This window comes from Pyricularia pennisetigena, chromosome 1 (genome assembly GCF_004337985.1).
Source record: "Pyricularia pennisetigena strain Br36 chromosome 1, whole genome shotgun sequence".
In the NCBI taxonomy this organism is placed as follows: Eukaryota; Fungi; Ascomycota; class Sordariomycetes; order Magnaporthales; family Pyriculariaceae; genus Pyricularia; species Pyricularia pennisetigena.
Genome location: NC_043740.1, coordinates 2,422,338 through 2,444,979, shown reverse-complemented (window position 1 = coordinate 2,444,979; position 22,642 = coordinate 2,422,338). Strand labels below are relative to the sequence as shown.

At 52.1% G+C, this 22,642-nt stretch overlaps 7 protein-coding genes across 7 annotated transcripts; 1 reads left to right on the top strand and 6 right to left on the bottom strand.

Annotated features, from left to right (window-relative positions):
* Window positions 1–32: 32 nt before the first annotated feature.
* On the bottom strand, window positions 33–655 carry PpBr36_07289 (uncharacterized protein; the record flags this gene model as incomplete). The annotated part of the gene is made up of 3 exons (XM_029894427.1): window positions 33–130; window positions 209–395; window positions 482–655. 3 exons carry the CDS (start codon window positions 653–655, stop codon window positions 33–35), a joined length of 459 nt encoding a protein of 152 aa, XP_029748557.1.
* A 646-nt stretch (window positions 656–1,301) lies between these two features.
* Window positions 1,302–3,204, bottom strand: PpBr36_07288 (uncharacterized protein; the record flags this gene model as incomplete). The annotated part of the gene is made up of 4 exons (XM_029894426.1): window positions 1,302–1,682; window positions 1,769–1,941; window positions 2,583–2,904; window positions 3,046–3,204. 4 exons carry the CDS (start codon window positions 3,202–3,204, stop codon window positions 1,302–1,304), a joined length of 1,035 nt encoding a protein of 344 aa, XP_029748558.1.
* A 1,899-nt stretch (window positions 3,205–5,103) lies between these two features.
* PpBr36_07287 (uncharacterized protein) lies at window positions 5,104–7,491 on the top strand (the record flags this gene model as incomplete). Its single annotated transcript, XM_029894425.1, has 1 exon — window positions 5,104–7,491. The coding sequence occupies one exon, from the start codon at window positions 5,104–5,106 to the stop codon at window positions 7,489–7,491; it is 2,388 nt and encodes a 795-aa protein (XP_029748551.1).
* A 173-nt stretch (window positions 7,492–7,664) lies between these two features.
* Window positions 7,665–9,251, bottom strand: PpBr36_07286 (uncharacterized protein; the record flags this gene model as incomplete). Its single annotated transcript, XM_029894424.1, has 3 exons — window positions 7,665–8,098; window positions 8,204–8,292; window positions 8,386–9,251. The coding sequence occupies 3 exons, from the start codon at window positions 9,249–9,251 to the stop codon at window positions 7,665–7,667; spliced, it is 1,389 nt and encodes a 462-aa protein (XP_029748552.1).
* Window positions 9,252–9,888: 637 nt separating this feature from the next.
* On the bottom strand, window positions 9,889–11,790 carry PpBr36_07285 (uncharacterized protein; the record flags this gene model as incomplete). The annotated part of the gene is made up of 2 exons (XM_029894423.1): window positions 9,889–10,980; window positions 11,062–11,790. 2 exons carry the CDS (start codon window positions 11,788–11,790, stop codon window positions 9,889–9,891), a joined length of 1,821 nt encoding a protein of 606 aa, XP_029748549.1.
* A 3,471-nt stretch (window positions 11,791–15,261) lies between these two features.
* On the bottom strand, window positions 15,262–16,503 carry PpBr36_07284 (uncharacterized protein; the record flags this gene model as incomplete). The annotated part of the gene is made up of 1 exon (XM_029894422.1): window positions 15,262–16,503. One exon carries the CDS (start codon window positions 16,501–16,503, stop codon window positions 15,262–15,264), a length of 1,242 nt encoding a protein of 413 aa, XP_029748550.1.
* Window positions 16,504–18,407: 1,904 nt separating this feature from the next.
* On the bottom strand, window positions 18,408–20,451 carry PpBr36_07283 (uncharacterized protein; the record flags this gene model as incomplete). The annotated part of the gene is made up of 4 exons (XM_029894421.1): window positions 18,408–19,573; window positions 19,657–19,747; window positions 19,829–20,092; window positions 20,170–20,451. The coding sequence occupies 4 exons, from the start codon at window positions 20,449–20,451 to the stop codon at window positions 18,408–18,410; spliced, it is 1,803 nt and encodes a 600-aa protein (XP_029748555.1).
* Window positions 20,452–22,642: the final 2,191 nt, after the last annotated feature.

Below are 22,642 nucleotides of genomic sequence, written 5' to 3'. Positions count from 1 at the left end.
CTCCAAGACCATGTTACCATTCACGGACGGCCTTAGTTGTCCTTCTGGAGATAAATAACAGAAGCAGCAATCACCTTTCCAAGGGCGGCAACGAATTCTGTAGTTTTGAATCCGACCCGAGAGAGGTCATCTAGAGCAAGCAAAGAAAACTTTTCCTTGATCGCCATTGGAGTCAACCTGTGGTCGTTTTTGATCAAGAGGAACGTACAACACGACGATTGGGGCATCCTCATGGTCGCGCTCGGTGGTATGTACCGCACCAAGGTGCGGCCTCTTTCCACGGCCACATAGCTGTCGCTGAGTGAAAGGTCTTCTACAATCCAGTGCAGAATTTGTTGGCCGTCCTCGGCCTTTGATACCATTAGGAGGGCAAGTCCGTCCTCATACAAATCAGGCTGTTATTTGAACGAAAGGTAAATGTCAGCATACCCAGAACTTCCATTATTTGCCGCATAAAGAAAACGCCGAAATAGACGCTTACTGTCTGCTCTGCGGTAAAGAGCACGGGTTCCACCATGAACAACTCTGTGCGCATTTTTTCACCCGGCTGGCCCTTTCCCTCGGGCCAGTGAGTGGTCATTCTGCCTTTGACAGAACTGCCAGCTGGCAGGATCTCAACAAGTTCAGGAAAAGCGAGTGCTTCCGTGGTAGACATTGTGGATATCAACGATTGAATTGTCTTGAAGATATGAGCTGGAAAAAGGTGTTTTGTGTAGGGAGGCTTGTTGACGGAGATGAGATGCACACCAAGCTACTGCGACGGAATGGTCTCTTTATATACAAATTTTCGTCTAGGCACATATCGTTTTGGGACACTTGTTCCCAGGCAAATTATCACCACCAAAAAGGGATGGACGTATGCAATGCCGTCGCCACGAGAACCAGTTTGACCGCTTTTTCAGGAGGCCGTCGTCCTTGACAACGAATCAAGTTTGGTGCAAACCTTTTTCTTTTTCTTTTGCTGCATGCGTGGGAACCTCGATAAGGTATTCACTAACTTTAGGTTCAAGTGAGCGGGTGATACAAAAAAGAAGAGGGGAACCACAGAGCCAACATCATCACAAAGTGTGTGAGCGAATTATTCAACAATCATCCAAACTACTTCCAAATAAATGTTGGAAACGGAAAGTAAAACAGTTTCTGGCAGGTAATTTGAGTGGTTGCAAACTACAAAGTCATTTATAGTCCTCATCTCTGTGTCGCCCCCGCTCGCCAACGTCCTTTTGGTCCATATAACCCGTTCTCCCCACAACCGTGTTGCCACTCAAACACTCAAAAACATAAGGCCTATCTAGACGCACTCAACTCCCCTGGACAATAACCATCCCCGAAGCAATGACCTGGCCAGTCTGCTTGATGAAATCTGTAACGTCGAAGTCGCCGAGGAAAGCCAAACCCACAGGAGTGGGAACAAGGTTGAACTTGCCCTGGAGTGAGGCCACGGAAAAATCAGGTTGGGTCTTCAGCAAGAAGAATGAACAGTTCTGCACCCCAGGAGATCCCGGAAGAAGGCCCGGCGGCTGGTAGGACAATACGATGTCGCCTTTTTCCAGGTCCAAATGATCGCCGTTGATTGGCACATTGAGCACAAGCCAGTTTACATTCTGTATCATGGGTGGTTTCATCATCCCCTTGTCCTTTGATACCATCAGGAAGGCGTATTTGCCGTTGCTGTTCGTGGGCTGAATCTCGGGCCCAAAAGAAATGTCAGCATATTCAGAAACTCCCCCACTTGCCCCGTTAATAAAACGCCAAAACAACGGCTCACCATTCTCTGTGTCTTTATACCGGGCTGCGCCCTGAGCATTTCCGTCCTCACAAAGGGTATGTCCTGATCGTCGCCTGAATTGGGCCAGATTGGGACGAGCTTGCCGCCGGGGAGCATGCCATGTGGCAAGAGTTCATGGATTTCGGGGAGATGGTTCATGGTAGATGTCGTAGCTGATGATGGTTGAGTTTTGGAAGATAGGAGCTGAAAGGGGGGTTTCTGTCGAGGCTTGTTGACGCAGATGAAGAAAGATCCAACACTCGTGCGGTGGGACGGCCTCTTTATATAGACGTTTCTGTGTGGGCATATTTCTTTTTGGGCGTCTATTCCCAGGAAAATTATCTTTGTTACAAAAGGACGTATACGATCGAGTCGCCACGAACAAAAACAGGTTGACCGCTTTTTTTTAGGAGGCGTCGTCCATAGCAGCGAATCAAATTTCGTTCACGATTGTTTTTTATTTACTTTTGCTGCATGCGCGGCAACCTTCACATGGTATTCGTTACATTTGCCTCCAAACATGCTGGGGATATTGAAAGGCGAGGCCATATGGCGAATATTATTAGAGGTAGTATTGGTAGCGGGAAGCAAAGCAGAATGAGAATAAACATTTTAAAACTAAGTTTGTATAGGATATTTTTTTCTTTTTTTGTTCAACAAAAAAAAAAAAAAGAAAAAAAAAACTCTCGCAGGTAACTTGGGTGGTTGCACACTACAAAGCCATTTCTAATCCCTATTTTTGTGCCACCCGCCGTTCCAAGGTCCTTCCTGCTTAACTAAGACTCAGACTCAGTAGTATAAAGAAGACAAGTACCAACGGCTTCACCCCGTTCCTCAAAAAATGGTTTCGGCTTCAGTGAGTATGCACCAGATCTGCCGTTGCTCATAACTTCAAGTTTGTCAACGAAGCTTCTAATAGAGTCTTCAGACAATTCCTGCTTGGCTTTGAGCAAGATCAATGTGACAGGCGTCTTAGGCTTCACTCCCTCGTACGCCCACCAGTATGGTACTAAAACATTGCCTTCATCCAAATTCAGGTAGTCGTTGACGTAGGGGATATCGGCCACAAGCCAGTTCAGAGCTCGTGAGTCGGACGAGACCTTGTCATGCGTTGAGATCATCATGAGGGCGTATCTCTGATTCTCTTCAAGCTTTTTTTTTTTTTTTAAAAAAAAAAAAAAAAAAAAAAAAAAAAAAAAAACGTCAAGAAGGAATGTCAGCAAATCCAGAAGTTGCTTCGTTTGCCGCGTTGATAAAATATCAGACAACATACTCACTCCAGCTATGAAAGGTTCAGGCTTCTGCATCAGCGTTACGAAGTCCACGTTGTCGCCCTCATATCGGGTGCTCTCGCTGTTCCAAATCGTGGCGAATCCGACGTCGAAAGGTTTGCCAGGCGGCAAAATTTCATTAAGCTCGGGGTGAGGGTATCCCATGGTAGATATTTTAGCTAATGAAGGTCGGGCTTCCTGAAAATAGGTGATGAAAGGTGTTTTTCTATGGAAATTTGTTGAGGCAGATAAAGATAGAGTTAATGTTGCTGCAATGGGACGGCGTCTTTATAGAGAGATTTTTTTTTTCGGCGCTTCTTTCCCAGGCAAATTGTCACCTCTGTAGAGGGATTTATACGATGGCGTCGCGATGAGAAACCGTTTGACCGCTTCTTCAAGAGGCGTCGTCCCTCTGAACGAATCAAGGTCGTTCACGATTCTCTTGTTGACTTTTGCTGCATGCGGAGCGCACCTTGTGTCAATATCTGCTGATATCACTGGCTTGAATCAATGTCCTCCTAACCATAAAAAAAAAAAAAAAGAAATGCAGCCATGCTACCGTGGCTTTCCTACATTACAAGGCGTGCATTTCTGCATCTTGGTCAAAAAGGGCCGAATCAACGCACGCCTGTTGCAGCATTGATTGGTGGATGCGAGTCCGATCGAGGCACAACCAATGATCGGGATGGTCCAGTCTGGGTTTACAGGATTAATTCAACGGATGACACCATCAGCGAAGTATTCAAAAGCAACCGGAGGAGTTTAACATGACTTCAGTGGCTCCAGGGTCTTTCCGATATCTTTCGCTTCAGCCTGCTTCTTGTCTCTTTGTCTTTGCTTCTCCCGGTCTAGGTATCGGCTTTCCAATGATATGCCTTTCCTGCTGAAAAAAAGCAACATCTCTATCCCAACAATTACGACTGGCTCCAGCGGCCCGCAACACGACAGAGGAGTTAACGGGTAGTCCAAGCAGCCCCGGGCCGTTGAGTTAGTGGTATAATAATACTGGGGAAGAGCCAGGATGCTTTGGACCCTCCCATCTCCTGCAAACGAATGTCCTACAAACATCGAGACCTTGGTACTGTGCCTTGTTTACTTTGACAGCTTAAAAGGGATCTCTTGTTCGATTCCCAGCAGTGTCGGCTTTTTTTTTTTTTTTTCTTTTTTTCTTCTCGCTCCCAGTTTGCTCCATCTGTCCTACGCACCCTTCTAGCTGTAACCCTTAGACACTTTCACCCTTCTCTACCCAGCTCCCGATCACTGAATCTGGGGTTAGTTCGGGGGAAAACTTCCCGGCGCTAGTCTACACTAGTGAGATATGATCTTGATGCCGATTCTACCCATGTCCCAGCAAACTCGGTTGCTCGATTTGGTAATTCGGCCTATGGGTCACAGCGATGCTAGATGCAGGTAGCCCCACTTTGACAAAAGGCCCCTTGGCCGTCAGCAATTGTATGAGGACGCCATCCAAGCCACAAGCTAGTCTAGGGCTGACATGGAAGGAAAGAGCCAAGCGGCAGGCGCGCGGCAAGGAAGCTGAAGTGCGGCCAACATCATCCGTGACCCCGCCTTGCTAGCGAGTCTGGAGAGAGCTCGTAGGAACCCCTCCAATGTGTGATGTGCTTGTTGGTGATGACTCCAAACTGCTTTTGTACCAACACCACTCGGTTGAGTCACTTGCCGTTGGCCTTGTGTAACGTTTCGTTTGCCGCATTGACCTCGATGAAATCACGAAGGACAGAAAATGGGTTTCGCCGTCTGACCAACTTGCCGCCGAGTATCTGATCGATACCAAGCTGCCACCAAAGTAAGTTGTAGCAAACCAGAATGAGCAGAACGCGATCACGGCTTGTTTCACTATTTATTGACTTGCCGCTAGGCTTGTCATCTCATTGGCATCATCGCGCCTACTTCAATCCCAACTCCCCTGTGCCATTTTTCTCTGCGTTGGTGGCCATTTGTCCAACTAGAGAGTCGTTGTTGTCCTGGTTCCTTGCCCCTTCTTCTTCTTCTTCTTCTTCTTCCAAGTTGCGCCATTCAAAATCTTCAGAGGTCGTACTCAAGATGGCGTCTCAAGACGAGCCATGGTTTCTCAAATCAAAGAAACCAGTATCCTTTCCCAAGCATCAGGCCCTCGACTTGTCAAACAAGGACTTTGATGCCTTTGTGCAGAGCACTGTTGTCGTCGGAAAAATTTGCAACAATGTTGCGGTCGCCGCCAAGTCTTCCCCGGAAAAGGAAGATGACATTACCAAAACCACAGAGTCAAGCGTCAGTGATATTCCGACGCCGCCCTCGACCACTGAAGATGTCCGTGAGGTCTTGAGCAGCATGGCTATTGAAACCACTCAAGACGACAAAAGCAAGCCTGAGGATGGACCCATGGTCGATGTGGAGAACAAGATGCTCACGGAGAATGCAGATGTGGCATACAGATCTACCAACAACGCCCTCGTTGATCTTTTCGCCGAGTTGGAGGATGTTGTTTCAGGACCACGTCTGATTGAGCTACTCAATCTTGCCTGGGACTGCGACCCCGACGTCGCTCTCAAGATCATCTACAACGCTCGGTCCATCCACTTGGGTAAAAGCTCCCGCCACACCTTCTACAGGTGTGCGGGCTGGCTGTTCCAAAAGCACCCAGCAACCCTGGTCACCAACCTGTGCTGGCTGAGCCGCCCGGTCATTCAGAAGAAGGTAGAAAAGAAAGAGGGCGAGGATTCCGAGAAGGCAGTCTTTGTCGAAGCCGCCGAGGTTGACGAGAGCGATCCTGCCCACTACGATGTCAAGAATGGTGTGTCGCATGGGTACTGGAAGGACTTGCTCAACATCCTTGCCCTTGCCGTCAACGGCAAGCTTGACCCTCTGGCAGATCCAAAAGAGATTCTCAACGTGCACCAACGCGAGAATGAGGAGGTCAGCAGGGTCACCCAGGAACAAGCCAAGGAAAAGCGACGTGAAACCTCGGACTCTCGCCACAAGACGGCCGTGGAAAAGTTTGAAAATGACGCCAACTATCGAGCCCTACACTTGGCTGTTGCCAGACTGTTTGCCGAGCAGCTCAAGGCTGACCTCGGACGCCTACGAGGCGACGAGCCACAGGGTAAGCGAAACATCTCGCTGTGTGCCAAGTGGGCGCCTTCTGCGGGACGGTTTCATGACAGACACACCTACATCACCTCGACGATTGCCGAGATTCTAGCCCGTTCGTCAGCCGGAGATGAAACCGGCAAGGACCGCGAGCATTTTATACGCCACGCCCGTGAGGGATACCGAAAGGATGTTTCTGCCCTTCGCAAGGAGCTGGAAGTGGTGGAGCGGGACATTTCGGCAAACACGTTTGAGAACATACAATACGACCGCGTGCCCTCTATCGCCATGCAAAACTATACCCCGATCTTTGTCAAAAAGGATGAGAAGCGCTTCGATGAGTACATGACCAAGGTGGCAGAAGGGTCGGCCAGCATCTCCGGGGCCGTCTTATCCCCGAGTGTACTAGTCAAGAGCGTCCAGAATAGATACATGTCCACTGGCGGTCGTGTCAGGAACAAAAACACACGGGTGGAGAAGAAGATGGCAGAGATGCAAATGAAAGTAGCAGACGGTCAGTGGAAGACTCTGGTGCAGCGGATCCGGGACAGCGGCACGCTCGACAACAGTATCGCCGTCTGCGACGTCAGCGGGAGCATGGAATATCCTGAATTCAAGGACGGGACCTGCCCCATGGACTCGGCCATTGGTTTATCGTTGCTCGTTGCCGAGGTTTGTAGACCTCCATTCGACGGCACCTTCATCACATTTAGCACAAACCCATCTATTCAGTCTGTTGATCTGAAGGCCTCATTTTCTCAAAAAGTGATGGCCATGAAGCGGGCTAATTGGGGTGCAAGCACCGACTTTGTCGCCGTGTTTGAGAAGCTTGTGCTGCCCATGGCGGTGAAGAACCAGATCAGACCAGAGGATATGGTCAAGCGGGTGTTTGTGTTTTCGGACATGCAGTTCAACAAGGCGGACCTGGCCGAAAATGAATACAATGCAGACGGAAGCTTCAAGAACAGCAACACCAAGTGGTCGACCAGCTACGAGCGGATTCAAAAAGCATACCGCGCCGCCGGCTACGACATGCCCGAGCTTGTGTTTTGGAATCTAGCGGGCGGCAGGGCGGGGGTGACGGGAGACGGCGACCCGACGGCACCCAAGCCCGTCACCGCAGACATGGAGGGCACGGCGTTGGTTAGCGGTTACAGCCAGGGGATGCTCAAGGTGTTTTTGGACGGTGGTGGTTTTGAGGATCCTGAAGACCAGGACGAGGATTTGATGGAAGTTGTGAAGGGTGAGGATGGAGAGGAGGTGGAAGTCCAAGAGCACAAGAGGCGCAGGAATGATCCGCTTGACATTGTGCGCAAGGCGGTCAGCCACCAGGCATATTCAATGTTGAAGGTTGTGGATTGAAGGGGAGGAATAGAGGCTCGACACAGGGGTGAATCTGTGATGTGAGCGTCTGGCTTTCATCAGAGCTGTATTATTATCATCATCATTATCATCCCGACACCTTTCTTTGTGGACATTTAATGGCAAAGTAGTCATAATAATTCTAACATGGGGCCAATACCATCCCGGCTTTTTCATCCCCGCCCGGTCCTCCGCTCCAAGTTCCTCACAAACAGATCCAGCTCATCAAACGACCGATAGGCCTCGCTACCGCCAAAAACCCTCATCTCCTCCAGCGCCCGCCTTGCGTAACCCCCGGCGCCCTCCAGGTCCCCCACGCCCACGTGCAGCCTGGTCAGGACCTCATAGTGGACGGCCAGGCCCGACGCCAGCCCCTCGCGGGCGCTGATGTCGACGAGCTGCTCGCCCAGGCCGATGGCGTCGAGCAGCCTCCCGGCCTCGACGGCGGCCGTGATGCTCTCGAGCACCGAGGCGGCGCGCGTGCGGCGGGCGTCGGACGCGGCCACGGCGCCCGGGGATGCGCTGCACAGCGCGCAGGTGCACTTGAAGCCCCAGCGCTGCTGCAGGGTCGATTGGCGCGTCCCGTAGGGCATGCCGAATTCTGCGTCTGTAAAGGGGTGTGTGGGCGGAAAGGGGGGGTTTTTTTTTATGATGGCTGGTTAGTTGAGTGGTAGCAGCCACCGGTGGAAGGATTGGTTGGTTTTTCACTGACAGCTGATGGTTATCTCCTCACCGGCCTCGATGTTGTGGATTGCATATGTTCTTAGCGAGAGGGTTGCCGGGTCGAACTTGACCTGGGAGCTGTTGCGACAGACGGGGGTGTTAGTGTTAGGCATCACCAAACAATGCTTCAAACAGAAAAAAAAAAAAAAAAAAGAAAAAAAAAACACTTACTTGGGCCCACAGGCGTGGTTTATCCTCGAGATGGTCGGAAACAGCCCCAGGAACTCGTCCCCGTCAATCTCGAGACTGAAGGAATTGGTGCGCACGACGTCCTCGGCCAAGGCCGCGCCCCGCGTGGTCCCCGAGCTCGCCAGCCCCAGCACCCTCGTGGGATCCGCGAGCTGGGTCGCCGCGCGCTCCAGCAGCTCGTCGCCCTGGGCGGGCGGCAGGCCGACGGGGAACTCGGCGCTGGCCAGCATGGCGGCGAAGTCGGACAGGAACGTCTCGCCGCGGGGGATGCGCCGCGTCGCTATCATGCCGAGGCCCTTGCCGGGGACCTTTTGGATCTTGAATGGCGCAGGTGGGTTTGAGTGGTCGGGCCAGCCGTTGATGGTGGTGGCGGCGGTGCTGCTGTTGCTGTTTCTGTTTCTGTTTCTGTTCTCATCCCCCACCGCGCCCTCGCCGCCACCGCTCCCCCGCCCTGCCGATCCCACGCGCGCCGCAAATGCAGACTCCAGCCGCCCCTGGACCCGGGACAGGCCCTCGGGCGTGGCGACGATGCTGAAGCCGCTGCCGTGCTGGAAGGCGGCGTTGGTCAGGACGCAGTAGCTCGCGTTGGCGACGCAGTAGGGCGCGTGCGTCCACGGTGCCCAGTCGCGCGGGCCGTGGTGCTCAGCTGCGCCTCTGCCGACGGGCCGTGGGCACCCTGGCTGCGAAAACCGCTTCTGGAGGATGATCGGCGTGCCGCCGTGGTTGTTGCCGCATTGGTCGTCTGGGCAATGGGTTGCCGGTTGCCGTTCCGGGGAGTTGCCGGGTGGGATGTCGCTTTTAGCCGAGGCCCTGAGGGCTAGAATCGCGAGAAGAAGATGGTGGTGCATCTTGTGCGAGTGAGGCTGGCATGCACTTGGGTTTGTTCCTTTTCTTTTTTTTTTTTTTTTTTTTTTTTTTTTTGCTGCTGTTGAGAAAAAGATAGCAATCCCTAGGACTATTAGCCCTTTCGCCCCAGAGCGCGAGGGGGCGATCGATTTTGACGAGCAGCTTTGGCTCATCTTTTGTACACTGTCAATGAGGCACTAGAGTCCATGTCTGGGTGTTGAGCAAACCACCAGTCCAGAGTATCAGTTTCATCCTATTGCATTCACGGCTGATGAGGTTTCGTATTTCTTGGCCATATCGAGGGTTTGTTATTGGCTTTGAGTCGCCGCTTTTGGCCCGGTTACAACTATGCTTTGGGTGAATAAATATTGATTTGAATGCCCATGAGCATCTCTAGCTTTTCTTCTTACTCTTCAGCCTTTTGAGAGAAACAAAAGAACAAGAGGGAATTGTCAGTCTGATAATCTGTCAACGTTTCGAGTGTCAGGGAGTGAGCCCGGTACGGTTTCGCTCTTGTGACGATGCCACCAACTAACTGCAAGATAGACAAAAAGTTATTATTTATAGCTATAGCTTGAAGTATGTCGTCCGACTAAGCTCTGTTGTGCGTGCTCGTCGCCCTGCGCGGCTCTGTATCATTCAGCCTGCCTGCCTTGAATCTTTGCACCGTCCCATGTATCCCGGACCAGCCCAGGGATCCGTCTCGGACTCGTCTTGTGATCCCAACCCGGCCTGTATGTGTAGCGGTGCCGAGCCCGTCGCTGCAATGTAATCCTCCGGCCTCACGCAGAGGCCCGCTCTCACATCGAGGTCCTCCTCGACCACCACCGTGGTCACCGTCTCCATCGTTATGCCCCCGCGCAGACACTCCTGGCTGGTGCTGCTGGTTCTGGTGTCGCTGCCGCCGTTGGACCGGGCCCTCCTCCCGTTGCGCATCTCATACCGCCCCCACCTCGACAGCCCCTTGGCCGCCGCGCCCTTCTCCGTCCCGCCCGCGCCCGCCCTGCTCCTCCCCAGCTTCCGCAGTAGCGGGTCGCCCGTCAAGGACCGCCACCGCTGCTGCTGCTGCTGCTGCTGCTGCTGCTGCTGTTGCTGCTGGCGGCGCAGGGCGCCCTCGACGACGACAATGTTGCCGTACTTGCGGTCGCGCGGCGTGCGCATAAACGAAAACGAATCCAGCCCCAGCGCGTCGGCCGTCTCGTCGACGTCGCCGAACACGACGTCGCGCCGCGTGCAGCCCCAGATCAGCACGTCGAGCAGGCCGTTGGCCGACATGAGCGCCCCCGCCGCGCAAAAGTACGGGATCGACGCCCGCCGGCCCGACATGGTCCACGCCCGCCCGACGGCCAGCGGCGACGTGCACAGCACGTATATCAGTGGGTAGACGAGGAAGGTAGAGTTGTAGCATGTTGTTTTCGCTGGTGATGACGACGACGACGACGACGAAGATGGTGATGATGATTGTGATGATGATGATTGTGATGATGATGATGTTGGCGATGACGTGCATAGAGGCGAGCATGTCTTGATCGCCCCCGCTGCGGCGTCTTGTTTCTGAGACGGCAGGCTCTCGAAGCTGCTACTGCTGCAAAACCCCCACTGCCGGCGCCGTCGTGCGTACAGATGCACGACTATTGCCACGTAGAAGCCGCTGGTGAGCAGGAGCGACATGAAGATGTAGATGTAGTGCGTCAGCAGCCGCACGGTTTCGAGGTGATTGTTGACCCAGCACTTTGTAAGTTGGTTTCATATTAGCCTATTATTCTCTCTTTCTTTTTTTTTTCTTTTTTCTTTTCCTTTTTTGTAACTTACCCACGCCGCAGCTCGCACATAAAACCCCCCAACCGCAGCCCCGTTGGCCGTCCCCAGGATCCCTATCCCCGTCATGAGGTAAGCAAAGACCCACAGGCAGACGCAGCTGAGGACGAGAGCCTTCTGCGTCGGGGTCCAGCCGTGGATGACGACGAGGTACGTGTGCAGCGCTATGGCGGTGATGAACAGGCTGACGGCGAGGTCGCCGTTGGAGATCAGGAACCCCTGCGCCCAGCACGTCGGCGAGCCGACCAGCACCGCGTCCTCGCGCAGCCACACCGCGCTCATGACGAACGCGACGCTCTGGTGCAGGTCCGCCAGGAGGAGGTTGTACAGCAGCACCACGAACTGGTTCGGCTCGCGCGCGTGCCCCGCCGCCGCCCCTGCCGGCAACCGCCACGGCCTGGGTTGCGCCGCCGTGCTGCTGCTGCTGCTGCTGCTGCCGCCGCCTTGACGCCGGCTCTGGAAGTGCTCCGGGGCCAGGCCGAGGCTCAGGTCCACCGACGGCGGGCCGAGGTCTGCCTTGCGTCGCGCCCGCCTCCGCCGCCACGACTTGACGTGCCAGCGCACAAGCTTGGCCGTGAGGTGGAGGAACAGCAGCGAGACGCTGAGGAGAGACGCCCCCGACACGACGACGATGGCCGCCAGCCCCTCGCGGTGATTTGGCGCGAGCGCCTTGATGGTGTGGGTGCTCATGTCCTCCCTCGCGGGGGTTATGGTGTTATCCATTCTTTTTTTTTTTTTTGTTGTTGTTTTTCTTTTCTTCCTTTGAGGGGTTTGTTGATGCCTGTTGCGGTAAAAATCGGCCAAGATGTGTTACTGGGTGACGTGCGATGGCGAGATGACAAGCTGCCGGGAGGTCATGTTCGCCTCGTGGTCCCAGTCACACACTCAGGGGATATGAGTATCAAAGGCTAGATGACGGGTCGTCACGGAATCGATATATGTCATCAGAGACGATGCCATAAAGTTATATGGTAGTTGCTGAAAAGAAAACGAAAGCGTTTTGTTTTTTCCTTCCGAACACCAGAGACCCAGACACCCGGAATCGATCCCTACTTTTTTTTCCCCCAAGAGACGATCAAATGGAAACTGAATAAGAGAAAAAAAAATAATAGACAAAGTCGACCGTGAAAGTTCTAGATCAAGAAGAAAAAAAAGCCCCTCAACCGAGTTTGGGCAATCTGAAGCATGGAGACAAAACCTTAACAAAAGAATGCCTAGTCTGTCAAGCACCATACCCCAGATGGACAACAAAAGGTAAAAGTTCGTGGTCATCGACTTAGCTTAGTGTAGAGTTAGGCGGCGGAGTTGGTGATAAAAATACACAAATCCTCCTTTGCTTTCACCAAGTGCCGAACCGCAAAGAAAAGAGAACAAAGACTTCAGATTTCGTTTCGCAGGCCAACCCTTTCAAGGCAAAATAAACTCTATGGAAAACAAAAAGAAAGCACATATAGAGGTAATGCTTACTGTATAGGAATCCCGATTGCAGCTCGATTCGGGTCTTGCATTGCCAACAAACATGACCAGGATGAGACTTGCTCAACGTAGCTCGGAGCCACCCCCCCTCCCCACAATACGAAAGAATTACCCTTGAAGTATTCAACTAATATGGTTTTGTTCCCAAAACGGCTGCACCAAAAAAGTATTTGATACCGCTCTGGGGAAAGTCAATCTGCCGGCATTGGTAATAAATTTGCTCAACGGGCTCTGCTGGCAGACTCACAATGCATGGGTATCATCGGACGAACATTTCCTTCGTCCTTGATATCTTTCTTTCTTTTTTTTCCCCCCTTTTGCATCTCTTGTAGCTCGCACTTGGAGAATCTGTGTTCTCAACGGGACCAATCGCAGAATTGGAGGGCTAGAAGAGGCTGGGATTCTCATGGTGAATCGCGACCAGCAGGTTCTATCCTCCCAAATCCAGGTGAACTTTCGATCAGACGGACGGCGGGGACTTTTTTTTTTTTTTTTTTTTTTTTTTGTGTGTAAATCGAAAACACCAACCAAGTGCTTAGTACCAAGTATACCCTTTCCAAGCCCCTGGATCATGACTTGCGGTAGCTCGACAGAGAACCTCCCGGGTCGCAGCATACTATGCCACGATTGGTGCTACAGGCAGGAACGGAACGATCGACTCATTGCCGCCTGCGCAATGACGAAATCATGGTACTATCCCCCATATCGGGAAAAAGAAAGAATCTGCGATCTTCTGTGGGCTGCTTGTCAGCTTGACTAGGAGCAGGAAATCTTATCATGCGATTAGAACTTAAGACTTGTTAAGCGGGTTGAGCGGGTTGAGATAGAGTCTTGCGTTGTGTCAGGCCGCTTGGTTTTCACGCAAGACGATGACTCGAAAAGAACAAACTGTTTCCACGCGGAAGAAACAAAGAAAGAAAGAAAAAAAAAAAACGCCCCCCGAGACTTGAAGCTTCCAAGGTGAGCTCGGTGGGCGTGCAGGCCGTTTGTCGTTTACAGAGACGTAAGTTGCCATCACCCCATCACTCCGTCACTTGCTGCACTATAGCCCTCGATTCAGGAACCGAGACAGAAAGAAACATGTAGAGCGAGCGCAAAGAAAACCAAGACTCAGGCACGAAAGCTTCAACGGAATTACAGTGCCTTGAATTCATCTCATCAACGCGCCAGCACCTCGGCAACCCTGCCTGACGTGCGACTATGGTGTCCTAGTGCCACCTCGCTGTTGGCCCCTGAGGTGTAATGACACTGACGATATTGTGCCTGTTTCTTCTGGCGGGAGCCCAAAAGAGAAAAAAAAAAAAAAAAAAAAAAAAACCAACGGCCCAAGTCGAGCAGTCGAGCGGTTTGCGCAATCAAAACCCTCTCGAGACTTTTTTTTTTGCCCATGTTGAATCCCGTAATCTGGAACCTTTGTGCCAATGCTCACCAGCGATGAGCCTATAATAGATCCTTGGCAGAAATTAAATCCCATCTTGTCACCATCGAGACGGGGGCTCACATCGGATTTCGGTAAAACGAGTTGGGACAGGCTTCTATTGTTTCTCTTTTGTGCTACTTACATTTTGCCTCGTCTGAAGCTTGTTTCGACACATGACCACGCACTCGCCCTGAACTAATTGTTTGTTTGCTGCTGTCGTCGGTTGAGGTGTAAACTACGGAATGTGGGGCAACCAATGACTTCAAGGCGACGGGTTCTGGTGTGATGCCCATCGCCTTTTGAGTAGCATGTCAAGATCGAGGAAAATTCCATTACTTTCAGGGCGCCCCAAAAGAGGTATGGTTCCCTGTCCATACAACCTCGGGGGCTGCGCAATGAATGGTCTCGACAGCATTTCATCCGAATGAATACCGTGATCAACAGTGCTTATTCCTGTATGAGAGTCCAGAACAAAGCTCAGCCTCGAATTCGCTCTGCGGTGAAGATATCGATATGAAATATGCTATACATGTGCATATGCGAGTCTGAACTTGTCCACTGCCAAGGCTTCTGCATCTGGCGAATACTAGATATGTATGTTAGCTTTTTTCGTTACATTAACGGCCATGAGCTTGTCTGCACACTCAGAGCCGTGAGGGGCTTTGTGTGTGTACTTGTCATGGCTGGGTTGAGACTTGCTGCTTTAGGAAATAATGTCCCTAGTGAACTGGCGTCAAGACTCGACAGCGCTTGCAGAGATTGCGGTCCCACCTGTGAAAGCGAACCATGCGATCAAGGTCCTGTAAATACGGGTGGAAACCACCGACGCTACAAATAACTTGATCCCCAAATAACATATATAAGAACTGTCGGACGACTTGTAGGACGCCAAGGAAAAAAAAAAAAAAAAAAAAAAAAAACAGACTTAAACCAAGAGCCTGCATGACGAAGACTCGGGGTTTTTCGATAGGTGCCTCTTTCGGGAATTTCAAGACCCTGCATACCCAAAGACTCGGGGTTTTTCGATAGGTGCCTCTTTCGGGAATTTCAAGACCCTGCATACCCAAAGACTAGGCGTTTTTCGATAGGTGCCTCTTTCGGGAATTTCAAGACCCTGCATACCCAAAGACGGCGTTTTTCGACAGGTGCGTCGCTCGGGAACTTCAAGACCCTGCATTCTCGAAACTCGAAACTCGGCGATTTGCGACAGCGTCTTCCAGGGACTTCAAGACCCTGCATGATAAGAGATGGCGACCCCTGATGAACGGAGAACGGAATCGGTCGATGCATGCCCAAACCTAATCACCACCCCCATTTTCCGCCGCGACGCCGCTCTCGCCCGCATACTCGCTGTTGAGATCAACGGTGCCACCCTCAGCCTTCTTTTTTTCCTTTGCAAAGAAGTTCTTGATATCCTCGGGCTTTAGCGGCCTATCCGGATACTGCGTCTTGACAAAATCAAGAATGTCTTTGATTGTGGTGCCCTCCTGCTTGCCCAGTAGTCTGACGGCATGCTCCACCTTCTTGAGCGTCTGCCTCCGGTGGACGGGGATGGCGGCCGCGTCGGGGAAAGGCGCATGGTTGTGCATGGGTTCTACGAGCTTGAACTGCCACAGATTACCATTCTTCTTTTCGCTGATTATCTGCGCCGTCCACGGGCAGTCCTTTCTCGCGACAGTGCGAACGCCCAGGGCCTTCGCTCGCACTTTGCCCGCGGTGCACTCCATGTCATATCTGTAGACGCGGCCAGGCGGCTCCCCCTCCTTGGTGTCCTCGCGCTTCGAACGTTTGATGACTACACCGAACCCTAGCTTCAGGGCAACATCGAGCAAAGCTTCGAGGCAGCGCTCATGATCAATGTAGAATCGGTCTTGCATCTTTAAAAGCTCCTGGTAGACGGGGTCGTCGAGATTGGGTGGGCGAGGGCCGAGGTCCTCATCGCGCGGGGTTGGCGTCACGATAGTGGCGAATCTTCGTGCCGGAGGACGAGGGTTTGCGGGATTGGCCGGTAATAACGGAGGTGCAGGTCCTGCTGCTATAGCTGCCGATGCGGTCGCGAGCAGGGCCGTCGAGCCAGGTCCAGGTGCGGCTGTGGTTGAGGTTGAGGCGGCTGTAGTGGTTTTCTTGGCCCGAGACTTGCGTACACCAGCAGGCTGGCGCGTGCTTGTGCCCCTGGGCCGGCCTCGCCCTCTTTTCGAGCTTTGTGTTGCATCGGTTGCCGTCGGCTGGGTTTGTTGGTCTTGCGCATGGACTTGAGCCGGGACCGGTGGGCCTTGAGAAATAGGCTGATGTGGCTGTTGTTGTTGTGGTGGTGGTTGTTGTTGCTGCTGCTGTTGCCCCGTAAGTCCGAGGCCAAACTGGAGTTGCGTGTGCTCTTGCTCTTGTGGTTGAGCATTTCTGGGGAGTCCTTGTTGGCCTTGCGAACCACTAGGTTGCTGCTGTTGTTGTTGGAGGTGCTGATAAACAGCTTGGTTCTCTGGAGACCAATACTGGGCCCCGTTAGGCAACCCGTTGGCCTGCTGGTAATAGTTATTTGCCATGTCGATTGTCGCGCTGCGTTCGGGTGTAGTCGATGGGAACAAGAGTGCACAAGCGGTGTGTCAAAGACTTCCCCTCACCGGGTGCGTTCAACTTGGTCGAGTGTTTTGTCAGCACGTGATTGGCATTTTTCACTCACCTTGGAAGCTAATTTCACCACGAGTGGCGCCCTGGATTTTGCCAATCTTTGGTGTGTAATTACCCCACCTAATTGTGCGACCAGTGCTCTTTCCGACAACGTTGACCACGTCTTGGGTAATTTAGCACCCTGCCTAATACTCCTTGCACTTGCCGTTTGATGGATTGACGTTTAAAGTAGTGACAGCACAGGGATAATCCTAGGCGTACGGACCTACTAGTTCAGTGCTTCAACCATGTCAAGCTTTGCAACAATATTATTGTCGGGCTTCATCAGTCTATTCGGTTGCCGATTAGCTGTCAATTTCCCGTCGGATTCTCTCGCTGAAGATTGTCCGCGCCCGTAGGCAAAATCATCAAAGGTCAACAATACCATTCCATGCACCGCAACGATAAACTTAGTTCATCAATGAATGTCTTGCATCACTGTTGCTAGAGCCTGGGTCTTTCGGGTACACGACCTTTCATATGCCGACGACAACACAGATTGAGTCTGGGCGCACGCAGCTACAGGATCACGGCGGCATTGACCAACGCGGAATTATCCGAAACCACACGCAACCCTTTTGTTCAATCCGAAGAGGCCTTTGAATTTGATGGGAACTACAGACACGACCGGGTCGCGCACAGAGAGGTTGTCAAGTCAGCCGTTCTTTGCTGTCAATTAAAGACAGGCTCATCACCACATAGCACGACTTTGGGTCAAATCGTGTCACTATATCGACAGTACTTCAGGTCCAATGGCTCGCCACACCGCAGCTTGTCGAGTAAACCTTGGTATCTCAGACTCTGCACCAGAATGTCGGGTTCAGGGTGCAGCGGTCTACATGTGCTACAAGATGTACCCATAAACCAGGAAGAAGCCGACGAGTTCACATTTATTTCCCTCGTCCTGTGTTACAAAATCGTTGCAAAGTATGAAAATTCTGATGATCGCCCTGCTACTATATTGCTCCATCTTCCTACTGGTGCAGCAACGGTCATGTTTCTGTCCTGTCAACTACAGGAATTGCTTCCCTTGCTGCGCGATCAAGATCCTGCGCCTGCAGCTGAAACAAACAGCCAGGGATGTCGATTTGATTCTGCTGATCAACCTGGGTCAGGGGAAGTTTACCATGACGTTGTCTTGGTTGCAAACACGAGAGTTCAAGACAGAGCTGGGCGCCAGCGGGGAATAGAAGTCGTCTGTTCCGGTCGTTTGAGTGGTGTGACATTCTTTTTTTTTTCTTGTGACACGGAATAAAGAGGCGAGCCCACGGTTCTGCCGACGCACAAAACTAGCAGATGCCGTCGAGATTTCCCTGAGGTACGCGCACAGCAGCTTGACAACTGGCTGGTGTAGGGGGGACCCAGGAATATAGTATATAGCGTGCTGACTGTATAACATTGCGTCCAGGGCCTCGGTATGAGATGTTCACTTCAAGGAGCACAAACGACCCGAGATGCTCGTACGAGTAGAGTGAAGCAGACTCTCTCCAACAGCCTCCCGGTGGTATGACTGTACTCTCGAGTATTTCCATTCCCGAAGCTCAATAGGCCAACCCGTGTCTAAGACATTTGGTGAACGTTATACATGGCTAGTGGATTTCTGCCAATCAAGCTATCAAACAGACTAGCCGCCCGCGCCAGATCTCTAGCCGATTGCCAGAGGTACCACTGCGTAATCTACAAGTGATTGCCATAGATCTTCTCAAAGGCAAGTTTCAGTCGCGGAAGCCTCCCAATGTCTTACCCGCATCGGCCGTGACGGTTGCACCTATCTCCACGCTCAGACAATCGACCGGTTGCCGCGATTTGCTTCCACCACCGCTGGCGGCGGTGCGATGCCAGTGGTTTCCTGACCAGGCCTCGATGAAGTAGGTGACTCGACTGTTGTGGTCTTCTCGGGTATCCCAATGATGCCTGATCCGCGGAATGCGATGGCGGCCACGGCCGCTGCACACACACCCACGGCAAGGTTGAACCAGAAGGCTGCACGAAGTCCGTCCAAGCTAGGCCCGTCACCAGCCTGGACGGGCCCAGCACTCTCGATCGAGTTACCCCTGGCCTTGGCCATAACCGAGACCTGCACGGCGGTGGCGATGGCCAGTCCCACTGCCCTTCCGACTTGGCCTACGGCGTTAACCAGGGCGCCGCCCAACGCCTGGTCTTCTTTCGGCAGTGCGTGGGATGTAAACAGCGTCATTGTCGGCCACGTGGTGTCTGCGCCAAAGACGCTCAGGGACATGGCGATCATGCCCGTGGCGAAGTAGCTCACGCTCGAATCGATGGGCAGCGCAAATATCAAGTTCGCAACCGACACGCACACGTTACCCAGGAATAGGATCAGCCAGGCGGGCAGCCGGCGCAGCAGTTTCGAGGCGACAAAGGCGGTCGCGATGCCGGCGACGCCTGTGGGTAGGAACCTCAGCGTCGTGTCGAGTACGCTGAGGCCCTGGTAAGACTGGTAGTAGTAGGTTGCATAGACGAGGAAGCCGTTGAAGGACGAGAAGAAGAGGCCCATTAGCAGCATGGCGGCACCGAAACCTTTGCTCTTCTTCAGCAGTGACGGCTTGACGAGCACCGGTCGGTCGCCCTTCTTCTCGAGCCAGTTCTGCCAGTAGACAAAGGCGCCGATTATGCCGAGACTCAGGGCCAGCAGGACCGGGATCCATGGTGCCCTCCACCCGGTGATGGGTCCTTGGGTGAGGGCAAACAGCAGCACGAAAAGTCCGAAAGTGACGAGGATGGCGCCGATCCAGTCGACTGCTGCCGCGGGGGAACCCCTGGCAGGCCGAGACTTTGGCTCATCCGGTGGGATGACAAAGATTCCGGCCACAGTGAGCAGACCAGCCAAGATGGCCGTGACACCAAAAACCCAAACCCAGGATACGTTGGCGGTGATGAAGCCGGCCATTATGGTGCCGAAGATACTACCCAACGGAGCGCCGGCGCCTGTGGTTCGTTTTAGTCACGGTTCGATTTTGGCCCAACGCCCGATATCGACAGTAGAGATTGCAACGGGCGTGGAAGCTTACCATATGCGCTAAATGCATTAGTCTTGGCTTTACCTGGCCGGAATGTAGTCCCCAGAATGCCGAGAGCTGTGGGGACGTTTGCCGCGGCTCCCTGGTAGAGAAATGAATAATCAGCTTCTGTCTGGTTCAGGGGCTGCTCGTCAGGGATTTTCTCGTGGCAATTATCTCTTACCAAACCTTGAAGGCCCCTGAAGAGGTCAAACCCAATCTCGTTCCTGATTAGAGGGTTCAGCGCCGTGGTGACAGCGACCCATGCAGAGCCGAGCACAAAGATCTTTTTCATGCCGTAGATGTCGGCAATCCGACCCCAGAGGAGGAGGAAGCAGCCGAAAGCAAGAGCATACGAAGACACGACCCATTGGAGTCTTGAGTCTGGTATGTTGAGATCCCGGCCGATTGTCGGCAGGGCAATCACGACTGCTTGGATTGATAGAATCTGTTTGATAGGAGCGTGCAACGTGTGAGCGAATAGCCGGGGATAGCTCTGGGTGGGGAAGGTTAGGAAATCCTCACGTTTGTGAAAGCAGCTCCCGTGGTGGTCACGACCAGGGCGATACACCTAGCTTTTGAGTAGGGCAGCGGCGGCTCCTCGTGCTTGTCTGTGTCAACAGCATCGCTCGAAATCCTCGGGCTTGTTGCGCTCTCCTGTTTTCTTAACGATGGACTTGTCGAGTCTATCTCTGTTTGGCTCCCTGGTACACTGTGGACCCAACTCGACGGCCTCAAACTCGACGGCCCTGTCCTCGTCTCCTTTTCAGCATCTCCTGTGCCGTTTGGTGGATTGAGTGTAGACATATTTAGCAAGGTGGGAAGAAGAAGACGAAAAAAAAAATTGGATTCTTTGTCTCCTCGGACGATCTGGGTCCAGCGGAGTAAAGGGGGATAATAGAAGTGGCTTTGGTTGCTGTGGAATACTCTGTTGTTGATACAGAAGACTATGTGTATATCACAAAAGCAAGAGTTGGAGGTTCGAGGTGGGCATGGGGAACGGGGCAAAAACAATATTCAACAGGTACTGACGTGGCAGCGCACATATACTCGGTACAAGACGTGCAAACAGGTTGTGTGTCTCTTTTTTTTTCCTTTTCCAACCGCCACCCCCGGTCCAGTCCGTTGGTTCATGTCCCAGGTTGTCCGAGAGACAAGAGAAGACACGGCATGGGCTCCCGGGGGAAAAGATGAAGAGGAACAAAAGACAGATGCAAACTACACTTCCGGGTCTTTTTTTTTTTTTTAGAAAAAAAAAATCCTCTCGTGCGCAAGCTTTCCCCGTTGCCGTGACGCTTGTCAAGACACTTGGGAGATCTCTTTTTTTGTCCATCTAGGGAGCGAATTGATGTCTTTCAGTCTGGGGGTTTAGGTAGGGGGGTGTGGGGTTATGAAGAAAGGAACAAAAAAAAAAAGCAGCAGACAGAAAAGAAAGAGGGCATCATTCTAATCAGGATTCGTACTCCCGTATCCAACTTTCTCCACTGTTGCTTTTTTTTTTCTCTTTTGATTCCTTTTTGTAATTTATTTCTTCTGTCACTCTTATCTGTGCGCCACAACATCTCCTTCTTGTACGAGGTGAGATTCTTCAGCATGCCGCCGCCGACCCTGGTCCATGGTTCTGGATAGCCTACATACGTGAAGCGTGGGAATAAAGAAAAAATTGGCAAGACGGCGGGAGTAAAACCTCCGGATTTTCTGGGTCTTGAAGATTTAGCGTAGTCACCGGTGAATGTTTAATCTGCCACTTGTATTTATTTCTGGGGTTTACTCGCCCATCGCGGCGCTTTTCTGGTCAAGTCCTGCCGCGTCCGGCCTCGCGGGTGACCGGTTGTGTGCACTTGTCGGCATCAAGGTGAGTAGCTTTTTTTTGATGTGATCGAGGTGTAGTTTAGAACTTGTTGCGCTACTAAGAAAGGGTGGCGCGCTAGGTCGTTGGTAACTTTTATCTAAAATCGAGGTCTTGGCGTGGATCATTCTTCAATTTACGTTATTCTTTGCTTTTTTATGCTGGGGGAGAGACAAGGAGAAAGAAAGCCGCCCAAAATGGAGTTTCTTTTTCTAGGTCATGCTATACTTCTGATAATGTGTCTCTTTCTCCCAAGGTCAGGTTCCCCCGCCCGCTGGCGGTTCATCAATCCAAGCCATGTTCTTTTTTTTTTCTTTTCTTTCCGTTTTCGGCCAAATTTCACATTAGGTTTTAGATTTCACCTTGAACTGGAAATCCATGTAGATCTTTCCCCACGCTACCGCGCTTAGCGTGCAACTGAGCATGCTGATCCGCAACCTGGCCTGCGCAGGACCAAATTGAGTTTTACATCATCTGCTATGATGTTTCGTCAATAATCGCCTGGTCCAAAAAAAAACCACTGCACAAAAAGAATCGACCAACGCATTGTCGTTAGTTGGTTTGAACCCCAAAGTACACGCACCTAACCACCGGCCGCATGATTAAACCACATAAAACTTGCCATTTTCAGTTGCCAACGGGAGCAAGCCTGCCGGATGGAATATCCTGTGTCTCCCGATTCTGCCCGCAGCCTCCATCTCCCCATTCCGGAAAAACAATGGGCGCAGATATAGCTCCAGGCTGCTGAGAAAAGAAAAAAAAAGAAAGAAATAATTTTGAGGGGTTTTGTCGTACGGGCGAGAAATACCCAAGCTACGCACGAAGCTGTGGCTACCCGTTTCCCTGGGCCCCGGCTCATCGCGATACCAGCTTTTTTTTTTCTCTCTTCTTTTGGAGATTTGTGCGACGTCTCCGAGTTGGATGGATGGGGGAAACCAACCCGCCTTTAGTCGCGCATCATGTCATCGCACATCCTTTTTTCCTCCAATGTTGCAAAGACATGCAATGCCGAGACAGTTCCAAGGAAATAAGAACGGAAGGGTATCCTGTTTCCGCGTGGGAACCGGTGAGTTGGGCCTGGGGTGGTAATCCCGGGTACCTGGTGAGCTGGTCCTTCGGGTCGTCCGCCCGACATTTGTCTTTGTCGCT